Source organism: Pyrus communis, chromosome 16 (genome assembly GCF_963583255.1).
Source record: "Pyrus communis chromosome 16, drPyrComm1.1, whole genome shotgun sequence".
Lineage (NCBI taxonomy): Eukaryota > Viridiplantae > Streptophyta > Magnoliopsida > Rosales > Rosaceae > Pyrus > Pyrus communis.
Genome location: NC_084818.1, coordinates 277,463 through 289,047, shown reverse-complemented (window position 1 = coordinate 289,047; position 11,585 = coordinate 277,463). Strand labels below are relative to the sequence as shown.

At 37.7% G+C, this 11,585-nt stretch overlaps 2 protein-coding genes across 2 annotated transcripts; both read right to left on the bottom strand.

Annotated features, from left to right (window-relative positions):
- LOC137720468 (laccase-15-like) lies at positions 1-2,708 on the bottom strand. Its single transcript, XM_068459536.1, has 5 exons — positions 2,559-2,708; positions 2,150-2,301; positions 1,812-2,056; positions 487-1,557; positions 1-310 (listed from the first exon to the last, which is right to left on the bottom strand). Exons 1-5 carry the CDS (start codon positions 2,655-2,657, stop codon positions 180-182), a joined length of 1,698 nt encoding a protein of 565 aa, XP_068315637.1. The 5' UTR covers positions 2,658-2,708; the 3' UTR covers positions 1-179.
- A 5,243-nt stretch (positions 2,709-7,951) lies between these two features.
- LOC137720467 (laccase-15-like) lies at positions 7,952-11,259 on the bottom strand. The gene is made up of 5 exons (XM_068459535.1): positions 10,791-11,259; positions 10,369-10,520; positions 10,031-10,275; positions 8,821-9,891; positions 7,952-8,702 (listed from the first exon to the last, which is right to left on the bottom strand). Exons 1-5 carry the CDS (start codon positions 10,905-10,907, stop codon positions 8,572-8,574), a joined length of 1,716 nt encoding a protein of 571 aa, XP_068315636.1. The 5' UTR covers positions 10,908-11,259; the 3' UTR covers positions 7,952-8,571.
- Between the last annotated feature and the right edge of the window lie 326 nt (positions 11,260-11,585).

Here is an 11,585-nt window from a genome sequence, read left to right as displayed (position 1 = left end):
TTTCTTTGATGGAAACCTTTCCTCTTATTCTTGAGTCGTTGATCGCCACCAAATAGGCGACAATACAAAACCTGTTAAATTCTACTGACATAAATATCCGGAATAGAAGGGACTAACTACATGATGTCCCAATTTATTGCCATGAACATTGAACCAGCTTCAAAGCCTTAAAAAAATTGTTAGCACGGAGGCAGTCCTTGTGGCGGAGGTAAAATTTGTGCTCCTGGACCCTTTCCATTTTTCACTATGAATGTCACGTCCATGCCCCATGACATATGTCGATCGATATGACAGTGCATAAACCAAACGCCTACACACAACGACAACAACAAGAACAATTTGTCATATGATCTAATCATTAATTAATATAACTAACTAGAGGCGGTTAACTAAAATTAGAAACTGAAAACTCATATGGTAATTATTAAACGGCCCCTTAGATAATATATTTATTAGAGATGATGAACGTCTTTTTTAGTTACGTACCAGGATTGTCTGCTTTGAATCTAATGGTAGTCCAACCATTTACAGGGACAGCGATGGTGTTCTGAAGAGGAGGATCGACAAGATTATATGTCAAAGGGTCCTTGTCCTTGTCAAAATTCCCAAACCCCCATCCCACAACGTAGAAACTGAATCCATGTAGATGCATCGGATGGTCATCACCTGCCACTATATTTGTCCCCTGAAACACTATCTCCACCGTTGAGTTGTACTCCAGTATCTTCACCTCTGTCGCTCGCTTTGTCGGGAGTAGGTACAACGGCAAGTTTGGAGCTGTAAAATTAAATAGCAAGGGGGGGAAATTTGGAAAGCGAGTTCCAAATACCCCATTCACATGGTAATAGTAAGCTTGCAATATGTCAATGGTGGGGTTGACAAAGCTAATGTTGTTGACACTGGAGGCAAAACGAGTACCATTAGGCCCACCACATGAATTATTCGGGCAGGGTAGTAAGTTGACGGAGATTGTAAAGAACAAAGGATTTGTTATCATGTGTGGCACGTCAACGGGGTGGTTTTTATCAGCCAAGCTTTTGAGTTTACTGGTAAAGTGAACCGATGCGTTGGTGTTGTTATAGAAAGGAATATTAGGCAAAGAAGTAGGAGATGAATTAAAATTTCCGTGGTATTGGAGTATGGCAGTGGCGGTTGTGTTGTCGTAGGGAACCCCAGCCCCGCCAACGTAGGCTTTCGTAGCAATGTAGTAGTTATTGGGGATTTGGTCGGCATTTAACAAGAGGTCAATGGTTTGGCCGGGAGATATGGTCACATAATCTGTTGAAAATGGCTTGGTGTAGCTAGCATCTGAGCCTACAACCGTGACGTTGTGATTAGCAATGGCGAAAAACAGCATCACTTGCACGGCAGAGTTGATTAGTCTGAGCAAGTAGGTTTTGCCGGAATCAACTTTGAGCTTAAATGTGTCTGGTTTTGAGCAAGGATAGAGATCGCCTGGTTGACCATTGATGAGGAAAGCATTTGAAGTATTAGCGTCCGCTCCGCTTTGAATGGTTTCATTGTAAAGTTGTCCGATATCTTCCTTCCACCACTCTCCTAGAATTTTCAAATCAACAATTTGCAGACAAGTTAGGATCGTAATTTGGAAATGTTTATATAGAAATCACAATGCTCATAAGGTCAGAAATCTTTGCAATAGAACACAGTGAAAATTTTAATGAAAATGCAATAGAAAATGCCCAAAAAAACCGTTTAACTTTAGCTGTCACAAGCGTTTGTAGTTATTTGAAAGTGCTTTAAGCTATTTTATAAGTGTTTTGTGGAACTGACGTTTGAATTGATTTGCATACCCAAGATGATTGGAAATTCAGCGTGAGGTTTGGGAAAAGGGTAAGTGGCTCCCTTCTTGGGGTATATGACTATAGCACCGTGGACGGTGGCTCGATCCCACTGGATATGGGCATGCCACCATAGAGTCCCTTCATTTGAGGAAAATATAACGGTTTGGGTAGACCTGGCTCCTGGTTGGATAGGACATTGTGTGATGTAATCAGGACCGTCTGACCATGGATTCCTCAGTTGCTTAACTCCATGCCTAAAATAGATGGTTCAGAATTGTAGAATCGTATGATGAATTTATGTAAAAGCCGGATGAGACTACATGCACTGTATAAAGTTGATTAATTACCAGTGGATGGTAATGTTACGATTGCCCTTGTTATAGATATCCACTACGATAGTATCTCCAGCATGAACATACAACGTTGGTCCAGGAAACTGGCCGTTTACAGTCAAGATGTTCTTTGTGCAACACAATCGTTTGTATGGAGTTTCTTCGACCTAAAATTGATTTTTACAAACAAACAGAAGCTATTCATTAATATCCTTGAAATCACAGATATATGTGTGTATGTGTGTGTGTACCTATATATATATGCATTTTAAGTTAACATATTATAGTCGGAAAATGGAAGGGGATTATTAAAAAAATCAATTCAATCATCAGTTACGTCGTATGGTCTACAAAATAAATAAATTGTCAGTCATGCAATTCATACATATGCATCAGAATTCTGAACTGAACTGGAGTTAATTACCACAAAAGTGTAGCGAGGAGGCGAAGCTTGGCAATGGAAGATGCCAACAGTAGCTAATAACAAGCCGACTACAAGTTTCAAGCTAATTAAAATCTTCATGCTGATCGACGACGATATTGATTATTCCTTTCCTATGTCTTTAACAGATGTAGTTCGCATGATGAGTTGAGGATGGATATATATACACACACACATATTATATATAAGAGATAAAAACACAGGAGCCTATTGTACGTAATCGAAAATTAAGTAATTTACTGGTGAAGGTTAAAGACATAGGAAAGGAATAATCAATATCCGTCTAAAGTTTCCAAAAAAAAAAAAAAACTAACAGCGGATGCTATGGTAAGCACGTTAAGCGTTAGGCGGCTGGTCACCGTCCCGATTAATTCCTTGACGTTCGAAAATTAAGGAATGACGCTACCTACTTAGGCATCCACTTAGTCCGCCTAGACACGGGCTTAGACCGCCTATACCTATCTAGGCATCCGCATAAGTCGTAACTCTTACTTAGACTGAAAATCGATAACTTTCATTTTGCATTTTATTTTGTTCCATAAATGTAAGAAACTTGTTGAATACAATGGACAATCATTATACACTTGTTTCTTGTTTTTAATATGTTCTAAAACTGTATAAAAACAATACAATTATGCATGTTTTTAAGTAAATAAACACTTATTAATATGAGATATAATCAATTCAATTAAATCAGCTTAGTTTGGTTAGGTCCCAACCCATCACTCAACTAGCACCTAACGTCTTTTAAAATCTTAATACTACGCAAGAAGTGTTCATAAAACATTGTCCTTAATATCGCCACTATTTTGGTATCCAAATATTCAGAGGGAGGGTGAAAGGATCTAAAACTAAGAAAGTAACTAGCACTCCTCCTCCCTCAATCCTCCTCCTCACGCCGTCATGCGTGAATGGCGATTACTAAATAAATTATTAGTGAGAAAGGTCAGCTTTCACATAATACAGTATAATCAGAATTCCTTCATTTCCAATCTGAAGTAATTGAACTCAACTAAAACAAAAGAAAAAATGAACGTTTTGTTGGCTGTCGGTCGCTAGTCAGCTTCCATGCCACCTCATAAAACCCAAAAGGTGTTTCCTTTATTCCACGCCCCCGCCCCCACCCCACCCCACAATAATTTTTCGTTTCATGCCGTCACGGATCTTTTCTATTCCTGCCTGTCACAGACAATTTACTTTGCTTCTACTTTTATATTTCTGGTGCTTAGAGCTTCAGGAAATTAACTTGCATAATTAACACTCAATGAAGATCTTATATGTCCAAATAAAACCTGATAACGAAATTTGAGGAATTAACACAACATGCAGATAGGATTTTGCCTCTTTCACTGTTCAGTTAATTGCGATGTGAGCTTTGGGATCAACCCAAAACCAAAACAAAAATAGTAACAAGGGAAGGTCAATTGTTGTGCGTATGGAGTTAGGTAATGAATCAACCAAGCACAATACCCACTTCAAGGCTTCTACTCCAATGGTTATGAACTTATGAGAGATCAAAGATCAATAAAGTCAAGGGACATCCGACATTTTGCCATGAAGGAAGGATTCTCTCTTGCAACTATTTCATAGTTCTAATAACGTCACTCAATTAATAAATATATTTCACGTGTTTAAAAGGTGAACCATAGATCCAATGAAAACTTCTCACATCGTATAATGGTTAAAAGAGAGAACAATAGTCGGATCTTGCATATTAAGGGATTTTATCACTTTCTTTTTTTGTAACATAAGGTAAGGGGGTGGATCACCTAAAAAACTAGCTCGAAGAGTTATGACATATAGTTCTAGTTCTAGGGACTCCCATCATATCACTAAATAACCGAGTTTCAATACAGTCAGGAGGATTCTCAAAAAAAGGTACTCAAGATTCAGATTATAGCTCCAAGTGACAATACCATATGTCACCATGTTCCTCTCCTAGTAGACATGCACTAACTTGCATTTGACTATGCGTGTCATAAGTTATTTACAATAATCAATGATGTTGGCAAGAGATAAAAGCTGGTATCAATCATATCATCAATTAAATTAACACTTAGAGCCGAATCCATCTTCACGCATATTTTTGAAATGCTCTTGTCAACTGCTAGTTCCCGTCCAAAATATGGCCCCCAAATTACAGCATCAACCACATGTCCCTTGCCCAAGTTGATAAAAGAACCTGTCAAGCCCATTATCGGTGTTATCTCTAAAATCTCCTTCCGCACATATATTTCCATTGGCAATGATTCGTGAACTATCACTTTAAGTACCCCATTTAAATTATAGATCTAGAGGGCGTTAAATAGGAGCATATTATTATTTTACGATTTTTAATTTTCAACATATATATATATTTTTTTTTTTTCAAAAAAAAAAAAACAAGCCACAGCCTGCTCTTAATTTTTTTTTTTTAAGTTATTAATTTTTTAACACACATATCTCATTATTTATATGACACGTGATGTACCATCTCATGTACCGGTCACATTGAAAATCTCTCAAAATCACTCCTTTCTATGGGGTTTGAATTAATACAGAAGAAGCCGATAGGGTACATAGCGGCAGCATTACAAGTTCTACACAATTCTACCATTCGCGATCGGTTATTGGTAAATGTTACAAGTGATAAATTTGGTAAATGTTACAAGTGATAAATTTCTTTTCGAAAAAGATGAAGAGAGTTAACTTATACAATAATATGCTCAAAACTGAGACTCCAGTTATTCATCCATCCCTGAGCTAATTTCCTCATCCCTTGTTATCCACATATATTGTCTTACAATATACCTGAGGAAGTGCCGCGTCTCCAGGAGACCTACACACAAGAGGGCGTAGTTTGTTAGGCTCTGGACCTCTGGTACGCAGCATTCTATGCAGTGCAACATATCCAAATCATATGTATCAAGCACACACTCTCACAAGCAACCTAGGAACAAACTAAAATATGATGGAAACATATAACCACTCCACCAATAAAAATGCAAACGTTAACTTAGGATAAAGGTGTCATTACCATACATGAGACTTTTCATATGTCGATGCTGCAGCAGCAGCAGCAGCTCGGAGCTTGGCTTCATGTTGGCTCACACTATCACCAGCAACTCCACCACCCTGAGCCGTTGTGCCTGTCCCTGTTCCCAATTAAAATCATCAGTTAATGTAAAATTAGGGTTGGCAAACACAATATTTGGCCAAAATAATAACTCTGTTAATAATAGAATCATTATATACAGCAAAGAACCTATAAACTAGGAACTACTTTCCCGACAGCTATACAATAAGGGAATGAAAATAAGTCAAACAATTGCAACATACGCGCCTATTCTATTCCCTGATTGTAAGGGATTATGATTTCTTTCTAACAGTTAACACTCCACAATTTTATACTGAACAAAATATCAGAGTTCCATATGAATGAAAAACAAAGAACGACCGTGAAGCATGAAATCCAATCGGCGCCTTCATTTTTCATTTCCTTGTATAATAATCTTTCATGCATGAAGGAAAAGGAAATGTAATTTTAAAAACCACAATGTTCTGAAATTAAAAACAACAGTGTGCCTTTCCATTAATAACCAAATATCAGACCTTACGTCGTCTCACAGAAATTAAAAGACAAAGCAACAATTGCAGTGCTCAGAAGTTTGGAATTAACTTCCTGCTAAACATTTCAGCAGAAATTCCTGTTTACACTCAATTTCGGATGAACACGTATTCATTTAGAATTAGATGTAAATAGGATCTTTTGCTGGAATTTCAGCAGCGAAGTCTTGTTCCAGAAGTTTACCCTGTTGATGAGCATCTGGCTGACGGTGAACCCCTATGTCCTCCAGCTGTACCTGTCCCACTGTCACGAGGTACAACTAGAGCCCGCAAGTATGGCAGGAAATGCTGTCACTCTAATCATGATCAAAGGCAAGGCACATGAAAAAAGTGTCCAAATAATAGTTTCTTGGCTGTTGTCATCTCTTCACGACAAATGATACAAGTTGCATCACTTTCTGCAAGTTCCTAATTGTTTCATAGAGCTCACGTGTCAAGTGCGGTGGCACGCCATAGTACATGGGATGGGACAAAACTTCACGTCCATCAACATTGAATAACCTCGGCTAATACGTCAACAAGCAAAAAAGCTACATATGCTTAAAACTTAAATCGGTAGGACTTCGGCCCAACTATTGTCTCATATTCTAACATTTCATGTCCACAGCTTCTCCGCCACATGGGTGCCAAACATGATGCAATCAACACAGATTGAGCCCAACACATTTGTTGGACATTTATAAACAGTAAAATCGAAGCTTGCGTGTAGGAATTGTAAAACTTAATCACTTGTAATATTCACTTCAATTGCATACCCAAACAATGGTGGGATGCATGTATTTATAATAGTTTCATGATTACAGACTGGGTTTGAAAACCCTAGATACAAGGAAAGGATTACAACCAGAAACCAAGGAAAGGATTACATCCACAGGTTCAAAAAAATGCAACAGAAGAACAAATACTAAACAACCCTATAAACTAGGAACGGCTGGAACGATAAGAGTTTGAACCAAGTCAAACTCCACAAGTTTCGGCAATAAGCTTAGCATGCTGATCTTGTCTAACAGGAATGTCCTTAAAATAGAAATCATTTGTAGAATTATCAGAGAGACGGATCAAATGTCTACTTTTAACAACATCAACATTGTCGTATTAGCTTGGTAATTACTACATGCACAATCCGTCAGGTTTGAGTTTATCACCAAATGCCTCATATTAGTTTGAGTGAGATTAAGGTATTTAAACTCTTATTTTCTTATAGATACGGTCAATGTAGGACATTTCTACATCATTTTGGGAGACGACTGTTCAATGTAAAAGGTGTGTGGCTTCAACGTTTCTCAGAACTCCTAAAAAATTCCTTCTTATCTTGCGTAAGTAATGGACAAAGGAGAAAGATTCCTCTTGTTCCCAAATAGTTTTAGAAGAGGTTCGGGAGAGTTCCTCCTTAACCTATAAATATGTGTGTATCCTGTATAAGAACTCAGACTTGAATGGAAATCAGCTCTTTGTATTAACTTCTTTTGTTAATCCTTGTTTGAGTCATCTTTGGAGCGATGACGCTTACTATGATCACCTGTGCTTTCAAATATATGTTGGGGTAAAATTCCTTAACCTCCTTTGTTTAACAATTGAAAAAATTAACATCAATTTCTTTGATGAGATAATAACGAGTCTATATGTATACGTCAGAGAACTCTGCAGTAGGAGATACGGCGATTGGGGTGAATAGATCACAATATTATTTCGGAAATAAACCAGGGATAGAGTTATTATCATAGAAAAACTAGTAGACACTACATCAAACATATAAACAAATTTCCAGTATAGGGGTGCAGGGAAGAAACATCTAATAGCCAATGTACGTACCATATATAGTACCATATATAGTCCCACTTATTTGTAGTCAATACAAGAAGCTTCTTAGCATTGACTGTGTCCATGTTGAAATTTCCTCATAAAAAGATATTAAAATTTGAAATAAATAATCACGATTGATTAAATTTTTGCAACTTCGTTGATTTGGACTAGTCATTTGAATATTAATACAAGTTGGCCCTGGTAATTGAAAACTATATGATTTTGGACCAGTATCGACCTGGTCTGGCACTTGAAAAAGACATTTCAAGACAATGAAGTTGCAGAAATTTAATCAATCGAGATTATTAATTTCAAATTTTAATATCCTTTTATGAGGAAATTTCAACATGACCCTAGTCAATGCTAAGAAGCTTCTTGTATTGACTACAAATAAGTGGGACTATATACATAGTACGTGAAGATTTAATCAATCGAGATTATTTATTTCAAATTTTAATATCTTTTTACGAGGAAATTTCAACATGACCCTAGTCAATGCTAAGAAGCTTCTTGTATTGACTACAAATAAGTGGGACTATATATATATGGTACGCACATTTTGGAAAATAGTTCTTTATAAAAATTGTTAGCACGGAGGCATTCCTTGCGGCGGAGGTAACATTTGCGCTCCTAGGCCCTTTCCATCTTTCACTATGAACGTCATGACTAGGCCCCATGACATATGTCGATCGGTATGACAGTGCATAAACCAAACACCTACACACAAGGACAACACAAGAACAATTTATCATATGATCTAATTATCATTCATTAATACAACTAATTAAGGGCGGTTAATTACGGGAGATGATGAACGTCTTCATTAATTACGTACCAGGATTGTCCGCCTTGAATCTAATGGTAGTCCAACCATTTTTAGGGACAGCGATGGTGCTCTGAAGAGGAGGATCGACAAGATTATACGTCAAAGGGTCCTTGTCCTTGTCAAAATTCCCAAACCCCCATCCCACAACGTAGAAACTGAATCCATGGAGATGCATCGGATGGTCATCTCCATCCACTATATTTGTCCCCTGAAACACAATCTCCACCATTGAGTTGTACTCCAGTATCTTCACCTCTGTCGCTCGCTTCGCCGGGAGTAGGTACAACGGCAAGTGCTGAGCTGTAAAATTAAATAGCAAGGGTGGGAAATTTGGAAAGCGAGTTCCAAATACCCCATTTACATGGTAATAGTAAGCTTGCAATATGTCAATGGTGGGGTTGACAAAGCTAATGTTGTTGACACTGGCGGCAATACGAGTCCCGTTAGGCCCAGCACATGAACTATTCGGGCAGGGTAGCATGTTGACGGAGAGTGTAAAGAACAAAAGAGTTGTTATCTTGTGCGGCACGTCAACGGGGTGGTTTTTATCAGCCAAGCTTTTGAGTTTACTGGTAAAGTGAACCGATGCTTTGGTGTCATTACGGGAAGGAATATTAGGCAAAGAAGTAGGAGATGAATTAGAATTTCCTTGGTATAGGAGTATGGCAGTGGTGGTTGTGTTGTCGTAGGGAACCCCAGCCCCGGCACTATAGGCTTTAGCAGCAATGTAGTAGTTGTTGGGAATTTGGTCCGCAATTAACAAGAGGTCAATCGTTTGGCCGGGAGATATGGTCACATAATCTGTTAAAAATGGCTTGGTGTAGCTAGCATCTGAGCCTACAACCGTGACTTTGTGATTGGCAATGGCAAAAAACATCATCTCTTGCACTACAGAGTTGATTAGTCTGAGCAGGTAGGTTTCGCCGGAAACAACTTTGAGCTTAAATGTGTCTGGTTTTGAGCAAGGATAGAGATCGCCTGGTTGACCATTGATGAGGAAAGCAGTTGAAGTATTTGCGTCCCCTCCGCTTTGAATCATTTCACTGTACAGTTGGCCGATATCTTCTTTCCACCACTCTCCTACAATTTTCAAATCAACAATTTGCAGAAAAATTAGGACCGTAATTTGGAAATGTTTATACAGAGATCACTATGCTCATAATGTCAGAAATCTTTTCATTAATGTTTTTGAAACTGAAGTTTGAATTGATTTGCATACCCAAGATGATTGGAAATTCTGCGTGAGGTTTGGGAAAAGGGTAAGTGGCTCCCTTCTTGGGGTATATGACTATAGCACCGTGGACGGTGGCTCGATCCCACTCGCTGTGAGCATGCCACCATAGAGTCCCTTCCTCTGAGGAAAATATAATGGTTTGGGTAAACCTGGCTCCTGGTTGGATAGGACATTGCGTGATGTAATCAGGACCGTCCGACCATGGATTCCTCGGTTGCTTAACTCCATGCCTAAAATAGATGGTTCAAAATTGTAGAATCATATCACACATTTATGTAAAAGCCAGATGAGATTACATGCACTGTATAAAGTTGATTAATTACCAGTGGATGGTAATGTTACGATTTCCCTTATTATAGATATCCACCACGATAGTATCTCCAGCATGAACATACATTGTTTGTCCAGGAAATTGGCCATTTACAGTCAAGATGTTTTTTGTGCTACACAGTCGTTTGTATGGAGTTTCTTCGACCTAAAATTGATTTTTACAACAAACAGAAGATATCAATTCATTAATATCTTTGAAATTACTGATATATGTATACGTATGCATTATAAGTTAATATACTATACCAAATTATATGACAGTTGATGATTAGATTAATTTTTTAATAATTTAAAAGAAGGAATCCAACTATCAACTACCATATCATGTAATTTACAAAATATAATTTAAGTAAATGGTCTCTCGTGCAATTCATACACATGCATCAGAATTCAGAACTGAACTGGAGTTAATTACCACAAAAGTGTAACGAGGAGGCGAAGCTTGGCAATGGAAGTTGCCACCAGTAGACAATAACAAGCCCACTACAAGTTTCAAGCTAATTAAAATCTTCATGCTGATCGACGACGACATTCTTTTCTGATGCCTTTAACAGATGCAGTTAGCATGATGAGTTGAGGATGGATATATATAAGGGTTTTATTACAAATAGTCTTTAAAACTGAAAAGGGATAAATAAAGATTTATTTTGACTAATTAGTAATTACTCATTAATAAACCAAGAGGGTACGTCTTGGTGCAACAGGATGGCTTATCCCAAGCAAGTTGGTGGCTGAAAAATATTACATTTTTCTTATGAATCGACTTTCACGATTATTTGGAAGTGTAAAGGTTATCTGAGTCTGATGTCTTGTCTTTTACGTGAAAATCAGGTCAGTTATAATATAATGATCAATGTATATGCTGCTGGGGGCCTTTATGAAGAAGTAGAGGAATTATTCAAAGGAAAAAAAAAAAATTAGTTTTAATGAAAAAAAGATAAATAAATGTGTAAGTGAATAGTACTAGAAAAGGTAAAAATATGGTTTTTTATTAAAAGTAAACAGTATCGGAAGTGTTTTATTAAAATTCCCTTGCTTACCCGGCTCCTTCACCTACCTGTCCCTAATTCGAGCTTACACAGAGAGTCTGAAATACTCAGAAGCAGAGGAAACCATCAACTCTATGCATGAAATCGGTGTCCATCCCTCCTGTGAGCATTTTAACCTCTTGCTCTTCACTTCTGCCAAAATGGGTTTGATAGGTGAATAA